This window comes from Pipra filicauda, unplaced genomic scaffold (assembly GCF_003945595.2).
Source record: "Pipra filicauda isolate LSUMZ 115617 unplaced genomic scaffold, ASM394559v2 scaffold272_size1030459_pilon, whole genome shotgun sequence".
Classification (NCBI taxonomy): Eukaryota; Metazoa; Chordata; class Aves; order Passeriformes; family Pipridae; genus Pipra; species Pipra filicauda.
In genome coordinates, this window is record NW_024104390.1 from 240,637 (window position 1) to 268,500 (window position 27,864).

Genomic DNA, 27,864 nt, shown 5'->3' on the forward strand with positions numbered 1-27,864 from the left:
TGCCAGCAACGGAGAGCAGAGTAATGCCACGATAGTTTGAGCAGTCAGATTTAATTCCTTTCTTCTTATACAAGGTGATGATGACTGCATCACGAAGGTCAGATGGTAGTTCGCCGAGTTCCCAACAGCGCACCACGAACTCATGAAATTTGGTGTGGAGTGCAAGGCCCCCATGTTTCCAGATTTCAGGTGGAATTCCATCAATCCCAGCTGCCTTGCCGATTTTCACCTGCTGTATGGCCTTGAGGGTTTCTCCTAAAGTGGGGGCGGTATCCAATTCATACTTTACTGGTTGTTGTGTGATGGACTGAATTGCTGAGTCTTGGACTACGCGGCTGGTACTGAAGAGAGTCTGAAAGTGTTCAGACCATCGATTCAGAATGGAGGTTTTATCTGTCAGAAGTGTTTGGCCATCAGCACTGAGTAGGGGGCTTTGTACCTGGTATGTAGGCCCGTATGCTGTTTTCAGGGCCTCATAGAAGCCTTTATGATCACCTGTATCTGCGCATAATTGAGCTTTTTCAGCTAGATCGATCCACCATTTGTTCTGGATGTCACGGAGTTTCTGTTGGAGTTTGCTGCACGCAAGACGAAAGGCTGTTTTTCTTGCGTGACAGGATGGCAGTGCAAGGTGTGCTTGGTGGGCGGTTCTCTTCTTCCTCAACAAGTCTTGGATTTCTTGGTTGTTTTCATCAAACCAGTCCTTGTTCTTCTTGAGGGAGAACCCTAAGAATTCTTCGGAGGATTGCAGGATGCTGTTTTTGATATGGTGCCAGATTGTTTCAGGAGAGGAATCTGCAGAAACTGTGGGAATGTTTTCGAGCCTAGTTTGAAGGTTTGCCTGGAAACTGTCTCTTACTGTGGCTGAATGGAGATTGTTAACTTGGAGTCTTCTCCTTGGGATGCTGCCCCTTTTTGGTTTGAATTTGATCTTGAAATTGAGTTTACAGTGCACCAGCCGATGGTCTGTTTGGCATTCTGCGCTGGGCATTACGCGGGTATGATGGACATCGCAGACATCTCTCCGTCGCACCAGGACATAATCAATGAGGTGCCAATACTTAGAACGGGGGTGCATCCAGGTTGTCTTCAGACTATCTTTCTGCTGAAAGATAGTATTAGTGATGGTGAGCTGTTGCTCTGCACAGAATTCTAGCAGAAGTCGACCATTATCATTGCAGTTTCCAACACCATGCTTGCCTAATACTCCTTTCCAGGCTTCAAAATTCTTGCCTACTCTGGCGTTGAAATCACCAAGGATAATGATCTTATCGTCTGCAGGAACCTTTTGGGTAAGGAGGCGCAGGTCAGTGTAAAATTTATCTTTTTCAGCAGGGTCAGCTTGGAGAGTTGGGGTATATATACTAAAGATGACAACATGTTGCTTGTTGTTTAGTGGAAGGCGTAGGGAGATAATGCGGTCAGAGTGACCTGTCGGCAGATTTTCGAGTTTAGGAACAATGGAGTTTTTGATCATGAAGCCGACTCCTGAGAGGTGTTTTTCGGTTCTGGGCTTGCCTGACCAAAAGAGTGTGTAACCGGCACCATGTTCTCTGAGGCTGCCTTCTTCATGAAGGCGGACTTCACTGAGAGCGGCAATGTCGATGTTGAGACGAGCCAGCTCATGGGCAATTAGGGCAGACCGACGCTCAGGGTGTCCGCTGTCCGCAGAATCGAGCATGGTTCTGATGTTCCAACATGCTAGAGTTAATTTAGGTACACCTTTGGAGGCAGGTGTGTGCCTTTGTCTTTTGATCTTTGTGCGACCGCATTGGAGGAAGATGCCCGTTGGCCTGCGGTTAACCAACCGGGTGAAGGTGGAGATGAGCTTTGTTTAGGCCACCTTTTCTAGGCCCCTCTCTGAGTGGAGCAAGCAGTGCTGTCCTTGGAAAGGCTGCTTGGTCGTTCAGGGTGCTGCCTCAAGAGACTGTCATCTCCGGTCAGTCTCAAATGACCAATATCCTGAACCGCCTGCATGCAGGGTTGGGTCTGCGGCTCCCAGTGCATCTTTCACCTGCCGTTTCGACCCTTGCCCGTCGCTACAGGACTTTTTGCATGTGGGTAAAGCCTTCAAGCCTGCGCAATGGATTTTTTAGGTGAGATGCAGTATGCGCGGAACTGAACCCACCCTTTAATCCTGAGGTTCATCTGCCAGGGCCAAGCGAGCTTGGACGGTGGCAGTGAGGTCCACAGGACGTAGGTTTGATTAGAGTGACCTTCTCTTAGATGGATGGCCTTACAGGGCTAAACGAGCTCCACCTGCCCGGGTTTGGGATTAGAGTTGTCCTTCTCCTAGGATGACTGCCAGAAGGCTAATGAGCTCATCCTGCCCACAGATTTATTGTATCCAACCCTACAGTTTTGACCTGGGTCTGGCATGGGCGACCCTACCGAAGGCATGTACCATCGCCAGCATAGCTTGCAACCACGTAGGGGTATACAGGCTGCATTCCTACTATTAAAAACGATTAGGTCAAGTCTTACACTACCTAGCTTTCTGCCATCTGTCTATATTCATCCCAGGGAAGCACCCAGGATCAGCCCTTTGTCCTGACCAACCTTTCAGGATGTAACAAATAAGTCCAGGACATACCAAACCTGGGTAGTAGCCACGGGTGAACCAAAAACAGACAAACGAGTGAAACTGTTCTGGCCACCGTACCCATCTAGGGCTCGAAGACCTCTCCAGGCCCCAGCCCGACCAAGATCTCCAAGCCTCAGAGGAAACTATTATCCACCCTGATCTTGACCTCCCCCACTGTGTCTCCTCATATCTTCCCACGCACTACTTACCTGACCACCCTCCAGTCCGAGGACCCCCACAGCCTGCCTGGCACCCTCCTCACCCCCCCCAAACCAGACCGGCAAACCTCTGTGTACTCCGAGGCTTCCACTCTTCTCTCTCTCTCCTTTCTCACGAGGGCACAAGGCCACGCCGGCGAAGCTCCCACTCTCCTTTCCTGCTGGGGGGGAGGGGACCGGGGGTGGCCCCGCGAGAACCGCGCGGGACCCGAGGGGCGGCCCCGCGAGAACCGCCAAACAAACTGTAATAGCAGCAATATTAATAACAGAGTGTACAAGAGAGGTGAACAATTCACACGCAAGTGCTCGACGTGCAGAACTCGACATTACCCCAACTAATCACTTCATTACTGCCTGACCAGAAGGGACACCCACCTCCCTCCGCCCTTTCCTCTCCCCCTGCCACCCCCCATCGTATGATGTGAGGTGGTACAGAGTAAGGCAGAGGCCTCGTCCCAACCCACAAATCCATGGAGCATGTGGTGGAGACTGTGTCACTCAGCACTCCCCAGAAGCTCCTTTGAGCTTCCAGAAGTTGCTATCTCTGCTTAGGAAAGTCTGACTTTCGCCTGAGCTTGACCCAAAAAAAAAAAAAAAAAATCTCTGTAGATCCTGGACACCACAGCAGACTGTCCTGCCCTGACTGGTGTGTCCAGCAGCAGGAGATTGGGATCAATGAAAGCATTCTCATGGTCCGAAAAGGAACTGACTTTGTGGCGGTGAAGAATGGAATTTAAAAATATCCTGCTGCCTTTCTTCTGAATGTGGAGTGGCTGCTGTTGAGTCAGACTTTCCCTGAAGATGCAGGGACCTGTTTCTCTTTGCCATTTTTCATGGTTCTGCCACCTGGCTGCTGCGGGGGTCAGGTTACTTGTTTGCTCCTTGAGTGAATGTTCGTCATTTTGGGTATACTAGGCTGGAGGGAAACGAGGGCAAGTTTTGATGATGGGTTCGCCTCAACGTCTGTGTCTTACTGTGGCTTGTACATGAGAACAAGCCTTTGTAGGCAGCTCTGTAGCAGCAGACCCTCCCTCAGGGGAGCAAACAGGTCTGAGGCATCAGCCCTGGATTGCAAACCAAGGTCTCTTGTTCCAGCAGCTTCTCACCAGATGTGACAGTGGTTGTCCATGGCTGGCATCTGAATCAGCCAAGCAGGGCAGGGCTGAGACTGGGTGGTTCAGAGGGCTTATTGCTGCTATGCACTGTGGATTTGGCATTGAAAGGTCGGGATTTAGGTGCTGGTAAACGTGACTGCCCTTCAGTAGCAGAGGAAATCACAGAATCCCAGAATGGTTTGGCTTGGAAGGGACCTTAAAGATCAATTCATTCTACCCTCCTGCCATGGGCAGGGACACCTTCCACTATCTCAGTGCTGCTGTAGGCACGAACTACCCAGCAGCTCTGTTGGGTTTATGGGGAAGGGAGGACTGCCAGCCATTCATCCCTCTGGGTCCCTGCCCAGTCACCCCACTGCAGATAGAGCTGCATCTCCCACCGTTCCCAGGGCAGCACAGCCCCACAGTGCTGCTGGTGTCTCATTGTCCCCCTGTAGTGAGATGCTCGGCCCCACAAGGTACACTTGTAGTGCCAGCTGAGCATAGAGTCACAGGCTGGTTTGGCTTGGAAGGGACCTTAAAGCTCATCTGTTCCACTCCCCTGCCATGGGCAGAGACACCTTCCACTAGACCAGGTTGCTCCAAGCCCTGTGCAACCTGGCCTTGAACACTTCTAGGAATGGGGCAGCCACAGCTTCGCTGGGCAACCTGTGCCAGGGCCTCACCAGCCAAGAATTTCTTGCCAGTATCCAATCTAAATCTACTCTCCTTCAGCTTAGAGCATTGCCACCCATGGCTTGCTGTCATGATAATTCCCTGCAAAGCCATTTACTGTCTCCTTCCAAGGCTCAATCCTTGCTGTTTGCTTGGCAGCTGCATAGGAGCAGTTTTCCACACCACAGGTCAAAAGTCCTGCATGCCATGTAGGGAAATGGAGGTGATGGGTCTGCTAGGGGTCCCTGCACCCTGTGGGATGAGCTCTGCACCATGTCCCAGCCAGACGCAGCACCACATGCAGGGTTCCTCCTGCTCGGTGGCCTGCAGACAGTGGACCTGGGATCATTTCTCCTGCCTTAAAATTGAGGCAGCTCCATGAGGACCCACAGTTCTTCTCCCAAGGCTGTGGAGGGATGTGGCTCCCTGGAGCTTCCATGCTGGAACGCTCCATCCATGGGTAGTTTTTTTTAACAACAGTGAGAACTGCAGCTGAACAGCCCAGTTAAGCCTCTTGTTCCTGCTCCCATTTGGAGCAGGGAACTGAAGTTGGACACTGAAGAGCAGTGAACTGCCCCTGCAAAACCTCAGGGAGTTGTATATATAATCAGGGCGTAAGACAGCAACGATCTGAGACAAATTATCCGGCGGAGAAAAAAAATTCCTCTGTACCCAGTGTGGTCTCAAAAGTCACTGAGTGAAAATAAAGGACAGATTTGGGGCATGTGAGACGAAAAGGCGCAGGGAGATGCTGACACTGCCAGACGTGATGGGCAGGGAAAGAGTTTTCTGGGAGAACAGAAACGTGCCAGGGGGAGGGTGGGGGCGTAGATCTCCGAGGGGGGAGCAGAGACGTGTGTATCCATAAGGAAAATGTAAACCAAGTGACACCTGGGAAGGGCTGGGACGGGGTATTTCAGGAGGGCAGGAACAGCCCCGGCAGCGGCGACCCCGCGGGACCCAGCAGAGCCGAACTGTCCCGGAGTGCCCGAGGCCCCGGAGTACCCCGCGCCACGCGCGTCCCGGGAACGGGCAGGGCCGGCGGGGACCTCCCGCTCCGCTCCCGCGGCGGGGGCGTGTCTCCCCCCGCCCCGCCCCGGCACCGGCCGCGCTCCGCCCGCCGCGCCGGCACAGCGGCGGCTACCCAGGTAGGTGCGGGGGTGGCGGAGACCCGTTCCAGGGAAGATGTGAGGGGAGTGGGGTTCCCGGTGCAAGACCGCTGCCCAGGACCTCACCGCATCTCCGGCCGGAGGGAGTGGGCAGTAGGGGCCGCCGCTGCTCCCTCAGGAGCGGGGGTGCCGGGGGTACCGAGGAGCGCGGCGGGCCCGGGGGCTCCTCTGCAGCCGGAGCTGCCGGCGGAGCCGGGGGGAGGCGGTGCGGAAGCGTCGCGTGTCCGCAACTTTCCTGAGATGCAGCAACTGCCCAGAAAGTCAAAGCAGCGAAAAAAATGGGTCGCGGGGGAAAACCGGATTTGGGTCCTTGTGTTGCGTGTCGTGTCCCTCCGCCAGTGTGTTCTCCAAGTTTGTTTGTCCCTGTTTCAGGGAACAGTGATCCCACCCGGACAAAGGGGAATGGCTTTAAACTGAAGGAGGGTAGATTAGATATTAGGAAAACATTCTCCCCTGTGAGGGTCGTCAGGCACTGGCACAAGTTGTCTAGAGAAGCTGTGGCTGCCCCATCCCTGGAAGTGTTCAAGGCCAGGTTGCACGGGGCTTGGAGCAACCTGGTCTAGTGGAAGGTGTCCCTGCCCATGGCAGGGGAGTGGAATGAGATGAGCTTTAAGGTCCCTTCTAAGCCAAGCCATTCCATGATGTTTGTGCGTCCCTGTCCAGCAGGACATTCTATGATTCTATGAACTGCAAGATCTCCTTTGAGAGGGGACATCCACCTCTGATTGTGGTGGATGGAAGCTGGACTGTGGTGTTCTGCTGTAGCTGTTAGTCTCGGAAAACATTGCTGGATAAACTCCTTCTGCCCTGCTCCAGCTCCTGTGGGGAACACGGATTGCTCTTGTGCAAGGGGGACCTGGCAGGGACAGCACGGCAGGGACTCGGCTGCCTGTAGTGCAGTAATTGAGAATTAGAACTCTCTCGTGTTGTGAAATGATTTTTGCATCGTGCACTCTGCGCCTGGGGAGAATTTCCAGCATTTGTGCTATTTATTAGCAAACCTTTGCGATCTGAACCAAATCTCATGATTAATGATTTTCAGTCCAGCTCACAGAGAAGGTGTGTGGAGTGGCGGCAGTGACAGCGCTGCCAAATGAGCCTTTAACCTGGAGCGTAAATTGCTGAAGCAGCAGCCAGGAAAACAATCCTGTCTGATTGTGCTCCGACGGGGCGTTCCCACTGCGCTTCTTCAGGAGCCAGCGGGGTACATTAACCGGCAACTTTGTAGCTCTCTGTGCTGCCGCTGACACAAACTCCTGGTGACAAGGTGAAGTGCAGCAGGGACAGCGCACGTCACTCCCTGCCCTCATCCCTCCCTGCCGCGGTGAGATGGGGCCATACAGCCCATTGCTGGGGCCGTGAGCTGCTCTCGGCGTTTTGCAGGGTGAGTTTGCTTCTGTTTCTTGGGACCATCCAAAAGGAAATCACCTGGCAAAGCCAAACCCGCTGCTTTCTCCAGGTGGGTGTAAAGCAAATCTTGGCCCCCACCAGGAAGCATCTGCAGAGATAAGATTTGCCGGGGAGGGCTGTGATGAGAGGGGCTGGGGGCTCCCTGGCAGCCCGGCAGTGGAGGAGGGAGTAGGAGGGGAAGGAGGGCTCTGAGGATGTCAGAGTCACTGTGTGTCAGTATCTAGGGGACCCTGGAGCAGAGGCCAAGTAACAGGATCAGGATGGGTATGGAAATGGCGGGAACCTGGGAGCAGGAGCATTGGGTGGAGGGAAGGGGGAGTTGGCTGAAGGGCTATCAAATGGGAAGAAAGGGGCTGAAGAGCTGGAGAGGTAAAAAGGAGGTTATGGTGCCAGGGAGAGAAAAAGGGAGTTCCTGTGTGCCAGCCCCCTTGAGTTTGGCTCATCCGCTGTGTGGGCAGAGGTTGGGCAGCAGTGCATGGCATGTCTGCACAAGCAGTGTGAGTGTGTCCTAGGTGCAGCATCCTCGAGGTGGAGAGTCAAGAGGCAGTGACATGAACACAGGGGTGTTCACCCAGTTGAGCACCTCATTCTGGGAACCTGATCTGTGCGAGCACTGGGAGCCACAGCATTGTGGAACTCAATCCTTGGTAGTGTGATTCTTGACAGAAGTGTTAACTTTAGGATGGGGACCCGCCTGTTTTCATACCCATATTATTTTAGAAATACAAGTTCTCCCCGCCCTAAAAACATCATCCCCTCTCACATTCTCTTCTGTGTGACCTAATTCTCTTCCTACTGTCTTCTTTTCATTTGATGGGCAAGCCCTATGCATCTCACCAGGGTCAGAGCAGGGCTGCTGCATGTTGCCTTGATAACACAGAGTGCACAACATGGTCCGTGGGGTGGGGGAAGAGCCTTGGGCCCCCCAGTGCTCCAACCATGCCTGGGCTGTGCTCAGAGTTCAGCATCCAGAGGAGAGAGCTGCTTTTTTTGGCAGCAGAGCCTGGCTTGTCCTGGAGACGAGGCAGTTTGATTTTGCTGAGCCAAGACCTTTACAGGAACTGGAGATCCTAAACACTGGGGATCCTCCTCAGGATAATGGGCTGTGGCACCCAGGGTGGTACAGCGGGTGGAGAATGGACCCAGAGTGTGCAGAGGGGGAGGCTGCGGGCAGCTCAGGGTGTCAGCAGGACTTTGTGCCAGTGGTTGCTGTGGTTTTCAGCATTACTGCTTTATGGAGTCGCCCTATAAAGCAGAGATGGAGAAGTGGGGTGTGAGATTGTGCACGGTGGTACTAAGAGTGAAACAAGAGCTGACCTTCAGGAGATGATGGAGAAGGATAGTCTGGGTGTACTCATCAAGGACAGGGGGACACGGAGTCACCACTCTTAAGTCTTTCTAATGCTGCTGCACCAGGCATGGGGGAACCTGGTAAGAGTGGTGGCCCACTGCATAGTTCTGGCAATCACTGTGAGAGTGGAACTAGAGCAAATCCCGAGAAAAGTGAGAGAAACAGGCAGCCCTTGTTGAAAGAGCACAGCAGGAATGTGAGTCTATTGTTTGGTGGTGGGTGTGTGTAGGGTCAGGGTGAGATTGTAGTGGGGTCTGTGCTTCACTTTGGTTCAAGGGTGTGACCAAAACAGGTCTGCTGCTGGGGCTGCTCCATGGCTCCCGCTGTCCCATGTGTTAAAGACAATATTTTGCATGTACAGAGAATTGGCAGAGCTGCAGTGGATGGGGTATGGTTTGAGATCAGGGGTTGTTTTTTTCCCCACAGTGGGGACCAGAGTCAGAGCCAGAGCCAGCTCTTCCCTGCAAGCATGGACAGTGACACCAGATGATCTAAGCCTCCAGTTGCCCCCTTCTCTTGTGTTCCTGCTTGGGGAGTGTGGGAACCAGCTTGCAGAGCCAGATCTCAGTGGCTGGAACAGGAACATGGTCCCCTTCACTCTGCGGAGCAGACAAGCAAGTCTTCCAAGAGATGTGGAGATCAGTCCTTATACAGAGCAGGAAAAAAATGCGGACCCTTCAGACACATCCACAAAGGATGTCCCAAGAAGAAAATGCTGAGCTCTTCAAATGGCTGTAACAGTGCTCTGAGTCCAAAAATTTTCTGCAGGAACTGATAAAGCTTCTGAAGGACAAAGTTATCTGGACAGAAAAGAGGCAAATATTTGTAGACAATAGAACCCAGATGCAATAAAAAGAAAATGTTATTGTATGCAGGGACAGTTGAAAACCAGCAGCTCCTGTTGAGTGCAGAGCTGTTGGACATCACCTTAGAGGACCTGTGCTACAAGTGACTGAAAACTAGAAAAACAAAGCTGCCATGGGAAAGAGAGGCAGAGAGATCACAGACACAACTGGAGTCCTGGCCCTGCCACAGCAGGGAATCCCTGGCCAGAAATGGCCCCGAGGAGCCCTGGCAAGGGGCTGTGCTCAGAGCTACAGAGGAAGGCAAAAGCCCCTAGGCACCTGTGTCAATCTCCAAGGGAAAAACCTCTTTTCTGACCTCAAACTGTCTTTGAGCTGTTCCCTGAGCATCTGAGCAAGCCCTGTGCCTGACCCCCTGGAGCTGCCATGGCTCCAGGGGACAACATGACTGCCCAACCTTTCCTCTACTGCAGGCAAGTCAGGGAGTCTGAGCATGACGAAATACTCCAGAAGTGATATGCCTGGGAGCAAAGATGTCATTCCTGGTCCCAGTGGGAAACTCTCCATGCTTCAAAGTGTTGAGGAAGTGAAATCGTTTAACATCTCCTCTTCCCGTTTCTGAGTGCTGCATCTGCCAAATGTGGTGTGAATGGGGAGCTCTGGGTTGATCTCCAAATGCCAAGGATGGATTTTCTTGTTCTTTGCAGACCACTGAATCTTTTCCACTGATACCCATCTGAAAAGATCTGGTACCTTTGAGGACCCTCAGGTGTTAGTGGGTCAAGTCATGAATAGCGGTGAGTCCATTCTCCAAAGCTTTAAACAGCATTAAGGTTAATCTAAGTGGGTATGTCAACATCTGGAGTTGGATCAGATGACCACCAGAGATCTCTTCTAGCTTAAATTTGTCCATGATCCTGGGCAGAAGGTGCAGAGCAAGAGATACCACCCTGATGGGAGATGAAGGCCAGCATGGTCATGACCACAACTGCATTGAGGCTGCCATGTTGCCCTTCCTGCATTCAACACTACTGAGAGGTGTCACGTCTCCTTGTTTGTCCCTTTGATCCCATTCTTTTGGGGAAACAGCCATCCCATGGCCCACACTGCCTGCCTCTCCATTGTTTTCTTTAGTCCTCCAATACTGAGAAATTCTTCCTCGACCCATGGGAAGGTCTCCTCCTTATCCTGATGGAATGCCTTCCTTGGGAGGTATCTCTGGCTGACCTCTGCTTTTTGATCCTGGTCTGTGTCCTAGAAGAGACCTTCCTCATCCTCATTTGTGTGGACCTTGGCTTTCCATGAATCTGAAAATCAGGAAATCTGGAAATCAAGAGAGGAGAAAATCAAGAAATCTGAAAATCAGAAAGAAAGGCTGGCTGAGCACATGATCCTGAGCTCCCTGGGTGACTGGATGTCGGTTGCTGGTGGTGGCAGGTGGGAGCATCCATTGTTATCTGGTTTCCTTGGACTGCTGGTTGTGTTCCTGACTCTTGAGAACCTGAACTGTGTCCCCAGCAGCCCCAGGGCTGGCTTGGATCTGGCCCAAGAGAAGGAGAGGGCAGTGGAGGAGATGTAGCTGTGGGAGGACCCACAGCAGGTAAGTCACGGCTGAGGGGACTCCATCAACAATGTCATGAGTGTGTCCATGCTCAGTGCTCCACAGAGGTCTCCAGCTGGAGCTAGCTTGGATTGCAAACTGATGTCTCTGGGGAGATGCCTGTGTCACTGGGCACGGCTTGGTGCTCAGATCTGTGCCAGATTTCTAGGCAGGCAATGCAGGATTATTCACAGCAGCAGGACAGATGCTGACAGATGCTGCAGCTGGATGGGAAGGACCTGAGTGCCAGGTGAGGAAATGATACTGCGGCAATAAACACAAACTGATGTTCAGGGGGGAAACGTTATTTATACCTACAGTGTACTGGTACACTGATATAGTTATACAGTTGCCACATTAGCTCTTGGAAAAGATTTTGGAGTCACAGCTGAGCACTTGATTAAAACAGGAGCCTGGGGCACCGCAGTGAGCAGAAGCACAGTGCTAATAATAGCTCTGCCAGCACTGCACCGCTCAGAAGTGGTGCAGGCTCTGGATCCTGCTCCGAGCACAGACTGTCTGAGCCTGGTGGGAAGTGTGGGCTGGGCTGAGCCATGTGGTCTGTCTGGTCTGATATCCCTGACCCACACTGAAATGTGATGTTGCCATATTTTACATATGTTATTGCCATGCAGGGGAAGTGTGCAGGGTTGGTAGCACTGGATTGTTTCTCTCTCTTTGTTGGATTATTGTCCCTGTTTCTCCTGTTTAGAGCAGGCTGGTGTCCCTGGTTATGTGCTCAGGAAGTGCTCTCTGTGGGTGATGGAATTCTGCAGACAGCCTGGTGCAGGGCTGGTTCCCCATTCACTCTGGTTTTTTTAGGGATGGGGCAGTTTGTTCCTCAGCACTACCACAGTTGCCTCTTTGAGAAGATGTTGAAGATGTTCCTGCGCAGCTGTGTGGCACAGAGTATCGTTTTGTTCAGGCAACAGATGATGTACTGGTTTACTGGGGCATGGGCACCTTATGCAGGTCAGGCCATCACCCTTCAGGACTTAGCAAGGTTTTACGGGGGATCCTGGGTTCAGCTACAGCGTGTTGTATATAAGCTTATTTCCTTCTTCTAATAGAGAGGAGATTTTGGCCATGACTCCTGCAGGATCTAGCTCTGGTTCGGTGCCTCTGGATGCCACTAGCAGTGATGTGGCCCTGTTGTGTCCTCTGAATTGGTCAGCAGGGCAGGCTGGTGCCTCTACAACCAGCTGGGGCTCAGTTGATTCTGAAGCATCTCTATGTCCTTGCTGGGACTCAGGCTGGGGGCAGTCAGGTGGCTTCTCCTCTCGTGGCATCATCTGAAATCCTACCATGAACCATTTTGATTTTGCCTGGTTAATGCTGGGAGTGGAGAAGACACCTCTGATATCAACCACTTCCCTCTGACCTGCACTGGGAGGTGCAAGTGTCTCAGTGCGTCTGAAGGGCTGGGGGGACCATCAATGGGGAAACTGGGAGATGTGAAGTGGGCCTGAGGGAATGACTGGAGATTGCCATCTTTATGGTCCAAACAAAGTAAAGGCATGTCAGATGAGTGGCTGACATTCAGGAACTCTGACATGCCCCTAAGTCCCTGTTAAAACCAGCCAGACCAGCTGGAAACCAGTCCTGCATCAGCATTTCTGGAGGGGTTGGAGAAGTTGGAGTGATTCTCTGCTGAGGCATCTTTGGGAACCACCCTTCTGCCATCCATCCCGCTGCCTGCCTGGTAGTTGGGGTTCCCTGCTGTGCTCCTCCGTGTGCACAGCATCTCCCAAGGGAATGCTGGGATGCTGCCAGGGCACTGCCTGCCTGGAGCGTGACCCTGTCTTGCTGCCGCAACATCCACTTCTGCTGCAGGAAACTCACTGCAAATTGCTGCTCTGGGTTGGGGTGGAGGGGGGCTTCGTTTGCTCCTGAGGCAACTGTGGCAATATTTCATTATGTGTTTTACACTAAATTATTGTCCTGTATCACTGATACATCAGAAGCTCAAGATTTGGTTTGCCTGCTACAAAGCTATTTTCCTTTTCTCCCTGCTGGTTCTGGCAAAGGGCTGTACAGCAGCTACTGCATGTGATGTCTCCACTCTGTTTTTCCCCACTGCTCCCCAATCTTCCTCTGCATTTGTGCATCTTCTTACGTGGCATTTTTTTTGGCATTTGCTCTTGCACAGACATTGTCATGCTGTTTCCCTGGGATGCTCTTGGAGAAGAACTCTTGGTTCTTCCCTTCTGCATTTAATGATCCGTCTTTGCACATGAAATTTTTTAGCGGCTCCACACACATTTGATCACTCTTTGTGGGGAATGTTGGGTTGGTTTTGCTGTGTTAATAGTCTGCTCCAACCTGGTACCCTCAGTGCTCAGTATCAAATAGCATGTGTCTGCTTTGCACCATGTGCAAGGCACCAGGCTCGTGTTCCCCTGTGGCTTGGGTTGCTTATTCAGCATGCTCCAGGCTCTGAAGGTGCTTCTGCAACACACTTGGGGCTTGGTGGAGGTGTTGCCATGCATGGCATCCCTCTGGAAACAGAGGGATACATCCTGTTATTTTGAGTTGGTGTTTAAGCAAAGAAGAGAAGGTGTAGGGCTTGTTGTCTGTCTCCTGGCACTTCTCTAGTTCTCATCGTAAAGACCTTGAGGCACTTTGTAAGCTACAGAAAAGCCTACCTTGTCTGTCTTAAAATATAATTTGGCAATGGTTTTTAATTTCCCGCCCAGATCAGAGGGCTTTTTGAATAATATATCACAAACCCATAGTAAATTGGTTCAATTCAGGTAGGAGAGGGTAAAATGAATTAAATATACTATTTTATTGCCACTGTGTTGGACGAGTCTTTGCTATTTTCAGTCATGCAGTGTAACTGAGAAGGTTTATCTGAATGTACCAAATCTGAGAGCACTCCAAGTCAAAGCTAATAAGAGAAACACAACTTGATTTCAAACATTAAAAAAATTGGTCTTGATAGTATAAAAAAAGGATGTTGATACAAAATGGTCTGATATCAAAAACCCTTTAATTAATTAATTGTTCCAAAGCCAATGGCATTTCTGCAGGAATGAGCATAACTGGAATACCTAATAATAACAGGAAAAAAACAACTGAAATGTATTTATGGTTTAATCATTGTATTTAGGCTGTGACCTGTGTGCTTAGAGTTTTAATTCCCAAAGGCAGGGCTTTGAAAAGTTATTAAAATCTGACCATAAATGATATGAGGGTTTTTGTAATTAACTTTGATGTTTGAATTTATAAACTTCATAACTGAATTTACCAGTGGCTCCCAGCACGGTGACCCAAGCAGCACATTGTCCGCTTGTCCCTTGGGTCGCTGGAGGTGCATGGGGCTCAGTGCCCCCGTGCTATGTGTGCCCACTGTACTGGTGCTGCCTGCTCCTGCCTGCAGCTGTGGGCTCAGGCAGCAGCGCTGTCACGAGTTTGCCTTCCCCTCCCTGCTGCACCCACCGTCCCGACCTGGCTCTCACAGTACTTTTCTACCCAGGGCACGTGGGATCGACGCCGGAGCCGAGACACGCGAGCTGGCCGTGTACCATGCGAGGATGTGCCCGCGCCCTTGGTGACCTGCCCGCCCCTGGCCCCGCTGCCTATCCCGCACGGCGCCATGGGAGGATGCTTCTCCAAGCCCAAACCAGGTGAGTGCCCTCCAAGGCCGAGGCCCCATCCTGCCGTCCCCGTGGGAGAAGTAGGTCAGCAGTGGACGCTGGCCGGGGGAATGTTAATGCTCGGCTCCCGCAGGGAGGATTACTGGGTTCTTAATCCCTCCAGATTCCTCGGCTCTCTCACTCCCAGGCAGGGAGATGGGGGGGGCAGCAGCGCTGCCGGGGGGGTGGTAGGTGGTGGTAGGGGGGTGGTGGGCAGGTGGGAGGGAAATTCACCCTGCAGCACGAGGGGGGCAACTCCACCCGGTCCCATCTCCTTGTACCTCACCACCCTCCTGCTTCTGCCTTTCTGCTGTACCTGGGGCAGAGCTGCCCCTCTCGTGCCCCAGGGCAGGTTTGTGTGACAGCCATCCCCACACAGGCACGTGGGGCTCCAGCACCTTCCTTCTGCTGCAGCTTTGTCACTCACTGGCCAGCCCTTATTTTTTTCCCTGCAGTCCTGGGGCTGCTCTGCTGTTGGGATTTTATTATCTTGGCGAAGCCTGTCCATGTGTACTGCTTCCAGTGGGGAAAGCAGTTGTAGGCACCTGGACATCAAGGATGTCCCCCCCCCCCCCTTGCCTGGCATGGTCCCACCACGGCTGGGCTGGGTGGGCTCCCTGCTTTGTGGTTTGGGGAAGGTGGGTGTATGTGGGAGGGGCAGGGGCTGTGGTGCTGCCTGCCCAGGCAAACTGGCTGATCGAGGGGTGGTGTGGAAGTGTCGATGTTCAACCTTGTCCTGAGCAGGCTGGGCATGAGCAGGCACCACATGGTCACCCACACTCATCATACCTGGCAGCACCCACATCACCCCAGTGCAGGATCCCAAGGAGTGATGCTGGTGCATGGGCGGCATGGCAGTGTTGCCAAAGCTGCCATGGAGGAGAGCTCCTAGCTCCCTGTGCCCCAGGGCAAGGGGAATCAGTGGTGCTGTCAGATCAGTTAGCATCCATGTGTAGCCTTTGTGGGTGGACAGATGTCTTTTGGGGACCTTTTCTTGGCAATTTGTCTTCACTGCCTCAGGCAGGGGGGATTTCAGGTTGAAGGACTCAAAAGATCAGAAGGGCAATAGGAGTTGTGAACCACTGAACATCCAAGGAGTGAGGTCCCTGCCTTTGTGTAAGGCACGAGGAGAAAATAAGGGTGATTTTCTGCCCTTGACCTGTACTGTGGTTATGTTATAGGTTATCACCAAGGTAATATGACATTGGACACTGTGACCTGTAAGTTTTCTTCATGAAAACCCTGTTTATATCTTTATATCATCTCACAGTTATAAAACCTGCAAATGCAGGGAGGTAAACAGAGACATTTGAGGATACTGATTGTTCTAGCAAAGGGGTTTTACAGCCATTTCATGTGGGAATTGTACACCGTCGGAGCTGAGTACTGGACTTTACTATTTCTAAGAATCCACCTATTCCCTGTCCAGATAAGAAGCAGGGACAGAGTAGAGTTATTTGCTCCATTTCCACATTTGCTCTATTTCCACATGAAGGGAATATTTCAGATGCAACCTGAAGTCAAGGGAATTGATTCAGACACTTTTTTAAGGTGTACACAAGGTCTCCATCTCCTTATATCTACTCCATCTCCTTATATCCAAGAGAGACCCTTAGTCCCTTGAGCACTCTCAAGATAACCTTGGCATTGCACAAATGTCACTTTTTGAGGAGCAGATGGGTGGTACAAGAGCTTTGGGGAGTGGAGTCCTGGATCCCTAAAGAGATGTGCTGACTGTACCACTGGCCAGCCCCCAGATCTGGCTGCTGCTGCAGTGCCTGTCCCTGTCCCGATATTTCAGTGTTTAATTAAGAGCTTATGTTCAAGCAATGAAGTAATCTGCTGTTATCTCCAGTGCTGCAGTCCCGTGATGCCAGATCCTCTTCTGAAGGCCCAGTTCTCAGTCTCTGTATAATTTTTCCTGGGGTTTGTCTTGACTGTGTGATGCATTGGGGATGAGCTGGCAGCCTGTGTGGTATCCCAGCACCCGCTCTTGCAGCACAGCCTGGGCAGGATGATGGGAGACAGAAACCATCATGCACCAGCGCCAGCTCTTGTGAGCTGCGGCAGCAGGGTGTGGGAGAGTGGCTTCAAAACCTATAACTTGTGAGTATCCTTCTCCTGCTGGGCTCAGTGCTTGATGGTGGGGCAAAGCAGCTGCTCCACTTCACGTGGAATGTCTGGGGGTGGGCTTTGCCCTTGCACAGAGAATGTGTTTAGCAGGGAACATGCTCCATTCCCAGGCATGCTGCATGCTACTAGAGAGGGTGCTGTTGCCTGTGTGACCTGAGCTTGGCTCTGAGGGTGCCCCCAGGCTTGGCTGGCAAGTCCTACATCCTGGTTTTTGGGAGCATGGCATTTGCTGACACATCATCTGGAGAAGGAGAGCAGAGCCAGGCACATTTGACATGGTGATTTTGTCACGAGCTGTCATTTTTAATAGAATGATAGAATCACGGAATGATTTGGGCTGGAAGGGACTGTAAAGACCAACTAGTTCTGATCCCCTCCCATGGGCAGGGACACCTTCTACTAGATAAGGTGTCTCCAAACCCCATCCAGCCTTGCCTTGGAAGGAGGGGAAGAAGTGGTCAATAGAAATGGTTTGGAGTCTCTCTGAGACCACCTGAAGTTACTCTCATTGGGGTTTGTAGTTGAGGCAGAATGGGAGTGCCTGGGGAATGCCTGGAAAGCACAGCTCTGACAGGGCACAGTGAGCCCCCAAACGTGTCCCATGGTGGTGGATTTACTCTGTGCTGGCTTTGGGAAAATAAACCCTGATGAGGTAAACTGAGATTTCTGGCTGTGCTCACTGTACCTTGCTGCTCCCTCCAGCATCATCCCTTGATGCTTTTTTGGTTTCCACTGCTCCTGGAACTGTTGGCACCATACAACCCATACCAGACTGTTCCCTGCCCTCAGTGCTCCTCTGCCTTGTGCCTCCAGCCCCTGAGCAGCACACTTCGAGGCATCACATGGTTTTGGGGTTGGGGAAGGCACACTCACTGCTCTCCCCTCGTCAGCTCAGCTCCTCCATGCCCCATGGCCAGGCATCTTCATCTTACCCAGACTCCCCCAGGTTCAAGTTAGTTCTTGGTGCATGGCAATTCTCTCTTCCCATGTTAACTCAGTATTTTCCTGGTTTCTCTCATTTTAAGTAGTACACTTTCAATGATCTGATACCCATAATTTAAATTTAGCCTCTAGAAGGGCTCTGAGCCATACTGGAAACCCAGTTCTGTGATAAAGAAGTCTTTTAATTACCCTTGTTTTTTAAAATAATGTCCATGGCCCTGCACTGCTGCCCAGCTACCTGCCAGCTCCTGCTCTGGGGTCTATGCCAGCAATTCTAGCCTCATGTCTCAGGTACCTGCCCAAAAGCAGGCAGAGGCTTTGACTTGTCCCACAAGGCCGTGAATAGTGATGGAGAAGGAATAAAATTACAGGAGATGTAATGGGGTGTTAAGGACTTACTGCTTGTGTGAGTGGCATGAGGCAAAGCACAAGAGCATTGTGGCCACTGTGTGAAAACAACACGTAAGCCAACTGTGATGAATGGGGTTGGGACGCAGTTTCTGAGTGTATGTGTAGGGTCCCAGCAGTGCTTGACCTAAAGGCTGAAAACCTGGCAGAAAAAAAAATGAGTAAAAATTTATAGTCTTGTCAAGACTCTGTATTTTAAACAATTCTGTGACTTTGGAGAGCTGACTCAGGATTTTTGAAAAGTGACAGCTGACAGTGCTGTGATGTATGTGGGTGTTATGAGCACCTGCTCAGCTGGTTCCTCTGCTTTTTTCTACATTCTTATAAAATACTTACAGCCCTGGCCTCCTAGTCCCTAATATATATATATATATATATGTATAATGTGTGTATGTATGTATAGATATATATTAAAAATGTACATAAACACATATGTTTATGTATGGGATATGTTTATGTGATGCTGATGGCACAGGGCAAGCCGGCACATCTCTCTCTCTCTCATCTATTTTATCTATACCTATACATATCTATTTATATTTTTATCTATATAATCTATAATTATACCTATATCTATACCCATACTTATGTATCTATATTGATATCCATATCTCTATGTCCCTGAGGAGCTGTCTGCTGTCCAGATTTGTAGTCACATGCCTAAAACTTTCCAAACAGTTTGCTTTAAGGTCCAGGCTCTCTTCTAGCAGTTATAGGATAGGACTGTCAAAGGGCTCGAGTGTGCTGGCCCCAGCCCCACTACCAGTCAGATTTCAGAATTAGACTTGGGTTTATAAATATTTCATTTAAATGTCATTTTCCCTGATGGCAACTGAAGCAGTTTGCTGAATCAGCTCAGGTGCTGCTGAGCCCTGGATTCCTGGAGGGATCATCTCTCGGGAATGCAGGTTTCAGGCCAGAGGGACACCCCATGTAGGAACCAAGAGTGATGAGAAGGGGGAGATGGGGGGATGAAATGTTGGCGAGAGGCAAGTGGGAATTGCCTCCCACAGAGGCAAATGGTGAAGTGTGGAGCCTGAAATAGGAAGGGAGACGGCTTTATACCTCTTTTTCTTTTGCTCTGGGCATTTGTCCAGCAGTGTTAGTGAGTCCCAAGCAATGCCAAGTCACATACTGGTACCAGAGACCTGCTGCTTCCTGCATATGTTTTTCTGACTGAGGAAGAAGTGAAGAGAGCAGAGCTACATTTCCATCTTCATCCCTCTAGGTTCATATGCCCATGGACTAGTGAGCACTCCAAGTGCTCACCTGACCCAAATGTGCTCTGAAAAACAGAGCCCTGGGGCATCAGCCAAGTGAGACATGGAGGTTGTTTCCTGCCGGGTGAATTCACTGATATCAATGTCACTGCTAGGGCTCAGAGCTGCTGGCTTTGCTGGTGCCAGCCTGGTCTCATCCTGAGACATGTTCTGGCTCCGCAGTCTGGCTGCAAGGATGCTCAGCCTAATTCGCTGCAGATAAATCTGATTGACTATGAAATCATATGACATGAGCCTCCTGTTTCTTTGGCCAGAAGTATTTCACCAGGACTGGCATAAATGGGCATTCGTTATATTTCCTAATTCTGTCCTCCAAAATCCATGTCTGCTTCTCCCAGTGCCCTAGGAAAGCAGTACTCATGGAGAGCAGCCTCTTCACTGGGTACCTGCAGCAGCTGGGCTGCTTCTCTAGAGCTCCAGGAATAGATTTGCATATAGCAGTATTGGTTTTTTTAATGCGTGGTGCTGGCCCTGTTAGTTTGCATTAACTCCTGCAGCTGCAACAGGGCAAGAGAAGTTGCTGTTTTCCGCTAATTCAGCATTCATACATGGAAAATCACTTTCCTGGATCAGTACCCCCGGTGAATCCTGCCCTGGTGAGTGCAGAGGTTTGGCTCTTTGGCAAAAAGCTACACCATCCCTTGCCCTGCTGAGCTGACACAAACATCAGAAACTTGCAGGACTCCCAAGACAGCTGCCTGCTTCCAGCGCCTGGGTGGCCATGGCCACTTGCTTTTCTCCCTTCCAAAATAAATGGCCTTCCCCCTGACTTGTTCTTCTGTTGTCCTCTCAATGTTCTTGCAGTAAAAGTTTTGGGACAACAGATGAGGCTGGAAAGACTCAGGGCCCTTCTCTTGCTGTAGGTCTTATTTTTACCCTCTTTTTTGGCCTTTCCTTAACCTGTTTAGTTTATGAACTCTAATTTTTATCTTCTGTACAGCTTTTCCTGTTCATGACCTTTATAAGATGGGGAAAGCTCAATGATCTCCTTTGTGCTTGAGACACTTCACCAATCTCTGGCACTTCCCTCTGGCTTGCTATAGAACTCACTGGGGTTTATTATTAATATTAATGGCTTCAGCTTTATGAAGTCCCTAGGAGATAAAGTGATGTTTTCCACTTTGTGATGTGAGAGCTCATCAGTGGCTTTCTCTGATGCTTCTGTGCCCAGTCTGCCTACCCCAGGCATGGGGCAGTGGGCGGGGGTGCAGCTGGGTGGGTGAGTGGGGAGGATGGGTGAGTGCTGCCCTTCAGGGAGCTTGGATGAACATAGATTGATAGAATGATTTGGGTTGGAAAGGGCCTTAAAGATCATCTCGTTCCAGCCCCTTGGCATGGGCAGGGACACCTTCTACTAGACCAGGTTGCTCCAAGTCCCGTCCAACCTGGCTTTGAACACTTTCAGGGATGGGGCAGCCACAGCTTCTTTGGCCTGTGCCAGGGCCTCACCACTCTCACAGTAACTTCTGCATATCCTCATCTGGGTGACTGAGAAGAGCCCCTCTGTTCCCCACTGTCCTTGCTCCCATGTGTCCCTGGGTACCCTGGTCCCCAGAACAGGGATGGTTTGTTGTCAGACCTGTTCAGTGATGGACACATGAGAAAAATGGACCATCCTTGCTTCTGTTACGTAATGCTGAGGACTCACTCTACACTCAAAACCTCATATGGAAATAATTTTAGTATTTCTAGTTCTTTATTAATTGATCTTCATCTAATGAAGCAGCTTTATGCACCATGCAGTGTTGGCTTTCTCTTTCAGTTAATGTTACCTACAAACAACTAAAAAGGGTTTTTTGAAGTCTGCCTGAACCCCAGAGGCCTTGGCGTGCCTCACATAAAGCTGCTTGAAGCTGTTTTCCGCTGAACAGAACAAGAGCTGTGGCTGAGGGGTTGTTTTGCACCGATGACTCATGACTCTGCTTGCAAGAATATGTACTTTATGAATACAAAGTGCCCAATGCAGAAAGAACAGAGGGATAATGGGCTCAGGTAATCAAGCCAAGTTTGATATTAAATGTATTATCTTCTCAGGGAAGCCAGCAAAAAATGTCTGTTCTGATGTCTGTCAGCTCCTTTCCAAGTTCAGGAGAGGAGGGAGAGACAGAACGGCAGCAAAACTTCTGGCTTCGTTTTAATGAAGGTTTCTGTTTGTTCCTGCAGTTGAAGTGAAAATTGAAGTTGTGATACCTGAGAAGGAGAGAAGCAAGGAGGAGATGTCACCCAATGGGAAAGCCAGCCCCCTGATCTACAAAGTCAATGGAACTGCCCGGCACTACCACCTCGAGGAACATCCAATTGCCAGCAATCCCTACCACAACCCAAAGGACATGGTGGAAGCATCCGTTTGCCATGTGAAGGACCTGGAGAATGGACAGTAAGTGCCTAAACTTGTTGCAGATAAAACTTGAGAGACTTTATAACCCAATCTGAACACCTTGTCTTATTTTTAGAGTTTCTGGAGATAATAGTTGAACTTAGTAAAATAAACATTTTTTTTAGTCTTAAAAAATTATATTGTGGACAAGTGACAACTGTTTTTTACCAGAAGGTCTGCTGTTCCCGGCATGGCCTGTGCTGGGACTTGTCTCAGAAAGAGGTGATGTTCTGTAGCAGAATTTCTCAGGAGGGTCTGCTCGGCTTGTGTTAGCCAACCCAGACAATTTTTTATAAATTTATAGCCTTAGTGATTTTACAAAGCAGCACAAGAAGTGCATGGGGGGAGCTGATGGGGCAGGCTGTGTGCTCCATCCTGGCTGCAGTGCCTGGCTCTTCCAGCTGAGCTCATCAATTTGCTCTTTCACTAAGGATGCAGTTTTTCAGATCTTTTGCAAATGAGAACACGCTTCCGCTGCGCACATTCACTGCCCTGATTTAAGAGTTTTCTGAAGTCTAAAAAGTGGCTGTCCCCATCACAGTGCTTTACAGGCTGATACCTCTTTTCTGGGGTAGAAGTACAGGTTCCATCAGGCTGATGACCGACATCTCAGCGGGCTCCGTCCATGTGTGGAAGAAAATAGTTTGGAATAGCTTTCGTTCCAGCGAGGGAGCAATGTCAGGTGTGTGGGACACACCAGGAGTCTGGCAGCTGTTTGCTTTAGATTGAAGTATTGCCTGTAGTAATATCCTAGAATAATCCATGTACTACGGGCTACTTTGGGCTAAACTTTAGGGGCTTCATGGGCCATAAATTCTTCTTGTTAGGTAAGTTCATCCAGGAATAAATTAGTTTTTTTTCATTGCAATGGGAATTTATGTATTAGACCATTCTACAGAGGGATGCCTTGGACTCTCTTGGATTAAGTCTTCATGTGATGAGGAGCAGCTTGTGTCCTGGTTCTGGCCAGGACAGGGTTAATTTTTTACAGTAGCCAGGAGGGGCCATGACCAGGACCCAGAGGTTATTCTATAACACCTCATGTCATTTCTGGAGGCAGGGGGAAGAAGGGATTCCTTCCAGTTGAGCAAGTGTGGCGGTAATGCTGGTTCTGAGATGGAGGGAGTGTTTTGGGTAATGCTGGTCCCATGGAAGGAGCAGTGGGGTAGTGTGGCTGAGATTGGGTTCAACTCGGTAGTGAGCATTTTTGCATGTAAATCACTCTCTCTTTTGTACACTTTTGTTACTAATATTGTTGCTGTTACTGTTCCTTTTCTTATCTCACAGCTGTTTTCCAGTAAATTGTTCTATCTCAACGGGTGATCTTTACCTTTTGTGCCTCCAGTTCTTCTCTCCAGCCAGCCACAGGAGGGAAGGGGGAAGGAGAGAAGGGAGCGAGCGGCAGTGGGTTTTTAGTGGGAACACTAAATTGGGGAATACCATTCCTAAACCATGACAGATTTTTCAGTCTGTAGAAGGAGACTGAGGGGAGACCTCATCACAGTCTGCAGCTTCCTCGTAAGGGCCAGCAGAGAGGCAACACTGCTCTCTTCTCTGTGTGACCAGTGACAGGACCCGAGGGAATGGCTGGAGCTGTATCAGGAGAGGGTTAGGCTGGATATTAGGAAAAGGTTCTTCCCCCAGAGGGTGGTTGGGCACTGACCAGGCTCCCCAGGGCATTGGTCACATCCCCAAGGCTGTCAGAGCTCAAGGAGTGTTTGGACAACGCTCTCAGGCACAGGGTGGGATTGTTGGGGTGTCCTGCTGCAGGGCCAGGAGTAGGACTTGATGATGATCCTTGTGGGTCCCTTTCAACTCAGGATTCTATGACTCTTCAAGCTCTGCTGAGCCCAGAGAAGTGCTGGAGGGCCATTGGGACCTGGAGGCAAATGTCCTCCTCCAGTGAGAGGTGGGGATGAGGAGTCAGTGGAGATGCTCTGGAATGGAGGGCAAGCAAAGTGGCTACAGTTTCTCCTGGGAGACGATGGGTAACCTGCTGCCTCCTGTGCAGGTGGGTAGTGACAGCAGGAGGACCCAGGGCAGAGCACAGGCAGCAACTGGAATTGCCTTGAAGATGGAGTGAAGCAAAAAGGGGAGACTACCCCGGGAAATACTGGTTGCACAGGGATGGTACTGTTCCAGGGTCAAGATGTAGGCTGATGCCTGAACATCCGAGTGTCATGGAGGCTTCTGTGTCTGCAGACTTTGTGTTGGGGTGTTACTAGAAGAGTGTGCTCTGCTTTAGTATCCCAGAGCAAGAAGGATGTAGGAAAATTAGGTTGGTCTGCCCTTGTGAGAGCCCACCTGCAGTACTACCTCCGGCTCTGGAGTACTCAGCACAAGAAAGACATGGAGCTGCTAGAGAGGAGGCCACAGAGTTGCTCCAAGGGCTGGAGCCCCTCTGTTCTGGAGACAGGCTGGGAGAGCTGGGGGTGTTCAGCCTGGAAAAGAGAAGGCTCCAGGGAGACCTTAGAGCCCCTTCCAGTGCCTAAAGGAGCTCCAAGAGAGCTGGAGAGGGACTTGGGACAAGGGTCTGGAATGACAGGACAAGGGGGAATGGCTTCTGAATGAGAGAGAGCAGGAATATTGGGAAGAAATTCTTCCCTCTGAGTGTGATGAGGCCCTGGCATAGGCTGCCCAGAGAAGCTGTGGCTGCCCCATCCCTGCAAGTGTTCAAGGCCAGGTTGGACGGGGCTTGGAGCAACCTGGTCTAGTGGAAGGTGTCTCTGCCCATGGCAGGGGGATGGAACAAGATGGTCTTTAAGGTCCCTTCCAACCCAAACCATCCTGTGATTTTGCGATTCTATGAATAGATTGACTGGGAAGCAGGCTGTATGGTAGATGAAAAGATTTGGAGAGCTCTGCTGGCTGCAGGGAAGGTGAGGAGGAGCTGGTTGCAGCCTGTGAGAACACACATGGCTGCAGGTGGCCATAGCAGGGAACTCCTCAGTTAAAACCTGGGCTAGGAACTGGCATCGGTCTGGGAACCGGGCCCACGCTTCAGTCTTGTGTGCATCAGCTGCTGAAACATGCTACCAACTGTGGCAGGAGATGTGCCACCACTAGACATTTTAGATTGAGAATAGCTGTTTTCTAGCAGGCTGAGTCCATATTAAGAGAGAGGTGCTGTGAGAGGGTCCCACAGCTCATGTAAAGCAATGGGCCAGGCCGAAGGAGTCCTCTTGCTTTGGTACCCAGAGGGATTTTCCAGGATGCTTCTCCCAGGTAGTGTGCTGGGCAGGGGTGTGCGAGGGCACGGCCGCAGCACTGGCACTAGGGTTCAGGCACCACTGCATTGTGTTAGTGGAGTCTGCAAGCACAGGGTATGCTTTCTGCCCATCCTTTCTGTCTTTCTGGTACCATCATGACCTCAGCAGAACCAGTAAAAGGTACTGATGGATAAACTGGTGCTGCTGCAGCCAGCCAGCCTCCCAGCAGGCTAAGTGGGGGGACAGAAAACAGCCCCCAGTGCTCCCACAGCTCTTGAGCAAAGGTCCTTTGCTGGCCAGAGCTGAGTTTTAGCTGATGCTTCCCAAGTGGGGAGTGGATTGGGGCAACAGGACAAATTCCCAACTGAGTAAACAGTTTAACAGGCTGCAGGACAGTGTAAATAATTCTCTGGATTTCTCTGGAGTGAGTGCAGGATTGGAGCCTTGCAGGTGGCTGTGTGCTGCTTTGAAGACACCAGGTCTTGGTTTTGACTCTCTCAGCTCACACAGCTCCTTGGGTAAGCTGTAAACTCTTTCACTTATCTTATCTTCCCAGGGAGTTATGGTTGCCATTGAACAGGTTTAATCAGCTGAGGAATGCAGCAGGACTTGTACTGCTTGTGCTGAGGGAAGAGCTCCAAGTGCCAAGTGTCCTGCATGGAGAGCGGGCAGAGCTGCATCACTAGGGAGCAGGGCAGCCAAGTTACTGGAACAAAATTGCATCTGAGGGCAGGTGTGATGAACTCTGATGGTTTTCGCCCATGATGGCAAGGAAATCAGGAAATTGACAAGAAAATTGGGAAATTGAGCATTTGTCATTAGACAGTTGATGGTGGTGGAGCAGGCACCTGCCCAAAGTCTTGTCCAAGGTGGGTTTGAAGGTGTGACAGGAGTGCTGATGGGCTGAGCCCCATTTTCATCTCCATGGAAACAGAGAGTGGGACAAGCGTCTCTGTAGCCTGGGTTTAAGTGGTGGGATAGAGTTGGGATGTTACCTAAAGAGGAATGAGCATGCAAAGTCAGTCCCATTCTTCCAAGACCCTGGAACTTGGCATGCATGAACAGCATTCCGGGATCACACTTGTCCAGTGGCCACCTTGAGCAGGTGGGGTTTGCTGTGGGCACAGTGGTATGTTTGGTAGCCCAGAGGCAACGTCAGGGCTGGCTGTAGATGAGATGATCCACTCCGTGCAATGGGAGCAACCAGGATTTCCAGATAAACATCAAACTGTGCGGGAATAGGCTTTCTGGCTGGAAGAGGGGAAGTTTCCAGGGGACAGCAGCTCTGTGCTCCATGTCCAACTCCCTGCAAAATAAGGGCTCTCTCCTAGACCAGGTTGCTCAGAGCCCTGTCCATAGAATCTTAGAATATCCTAAGTTGGAAGGGACCCACAAGGATCATCATCAAGTCCTACTCCTGGCCCTGCAGCAGGACACCCCAACAATCCCACCCTGTGCCTGAGAGCGTTGTCCAAACACTCCTTGAGCTCTGACAGCCTTGGGGATGTGACCAATGCCCTGGGGAGCCTGGTCAGTGCCCAACCATCCTCTGGGGGAAGAACCTTTTCCTAATATCCAGCCTAACCCTCTCCTGATACAGCTCCAGCCATTCCCTCGGGTCCTGTCACTGGTCACAGAGAAAAGAGATCAGAACTGCTCCTCATGAGAAAGCTGCAGACTGTGCTGAGGTCTCCCCTCAGTCTCCTCCAGGTTGGAAAAAACAAATGAAGATCCAAGGTCTAACCTGAAATCAATGTCCAACCTGACCTTGAATGTTTCCAGGGATGAGGCATCCACCACTGCTCTGGGCAACCTGTGACAGTGCCTCACCACTCATTGTAAAAACTTCTTTCCTATATGTAAACTAAACTGATCCTCTTTTAGTTTAAGACTGTTCCCTTTGGTTCTATCAAAAACTGGAGATGTCAAAGAGAACCTTCCATGAGAATGGCTCAAGGTTTGTTTGCTGAACCCAGCAGCACTGAGGAGGTGAAACCCTTTGGTGACTTACAGCTGAGGCCCGGAGCCTGGTGCTAGGAGAAGGTTGCTGTGTGAGCTTCACTCTGCAAAAACAGCTAAGGGAAACATCAAGGAGGTCACACACGGGTGTCTACTGTCGTGAGGGATTTATCAGCAAAAGGTGACCCATGTTGTTGACCCTGTGACATGGCCAGGACCAGAGCACAAACCCCTGAGGTGTGGGAGGCAGACTCCAAGGGGCAGAGTCGCCCCTCCTGGTTTTCAACTCTGAGACATGTTGTGTTTGCTTTCAAAGACTGAATACAAGCCTGGCAGGGACCTGCTTATCCACTGGGGCCAGGAGGGGAGGGGAGGTTGCAGTAAAACCAGTTTGGGTTCTTGCTCCCACTACCAGCTTCCCCAGCAGCTGGGGAGGTGCTTTGGGCTTCCTCTTGACACAGTGATGGATTAAGATGCTGCCACTCAGCTTGGATGTGCCCCACACTGGGGACAACAGATCCACCTCCAAAACTGGCCTGGTGACAAGGACTGACCCACACCTGTAGTCACCTGGAGCAAACTGAAGGAGGCAGGGAGCTGGCAGGACCAGGTCTGGGTTGTAGGGTGAGAGGGTGGCATCTGCTGTGAGGTGGATGCTCTGTCATCTTTTTCCATACTCCTCCCCAGGATGAGGGAAGTGGACCTGGGCTGTGGGAAGGCTCTGCTCATCAAGGAGAGCGGTGAGTTCCACGCCGTGGGACACAAGTGTCCCCACTATGGGGCTCCACTGGTCAAAGGTTAGTCTGCATCCTGTCCTGGGAGAGCAACTGAGGGCATCACAGGGTGGGCAAAGAACAGCCCAGTGTTCACCTAGCTGTGCTGCCGGGCACAGGGCAGTTCCATGCCACACACTTAGCATCACCTGGGCATCTTCTGGCTGGGGAAGGCACGGGCAGCAGGCTGGGGTTGCACAAACCTCCCCAGAGCACTTTGCCACAGCTCTGGTTGCAGTTG

At 50.9% G+C, this 27,864-nt stretch overlaps 1 protein-coding gene across 10 annotated transcripts in view; it reads left to right on the forward strand.

The window, feature by feature from the left end:
- The window catches only part of AIFM3 (apoptosis inducing factor mitochondria associated 3), a 55,224-nt gene that overhangs the window by 2,947 nt on the left and 24,413 nt on the right, over positions 1 to 27,864 (forward strand). For 6 of the 10 annotated variants that reach the window (XM_039382501.1, XM_039382496.1, XM_039382500.1 and 3 more), the window contains exons 2-4: positions 14,383 to 14,533; positions 21,469 to 21,682; positions 27,538 to 27,647. In XM_039382501.1, the coding sequence (XP_039238435.1) occupies positions 14,503 to 14,533; positions 21,469 to 21,682; positions 27,538 to 27,647 (355 nt within the window). In that variant the 5' untranslated portion in view covers positions 14,383 to 14,502. Of the gene's footprint in view, positions 1 to 7,109; positions 7,125 to 10,037; positions 10,102 to 10,395; positions 10,905 to 14,382; positions 14,534 to 16,586; positions 16,649 to 21,468; positions 21,683 to 27,537; positions 27,648 to 27,864 lie in introns of those variants that run through there. The other 4 variants (XM_039382499.1, XM_039382498.1, XM_039382497.1 and 1 more) reach the window with 4 other exon arrangements.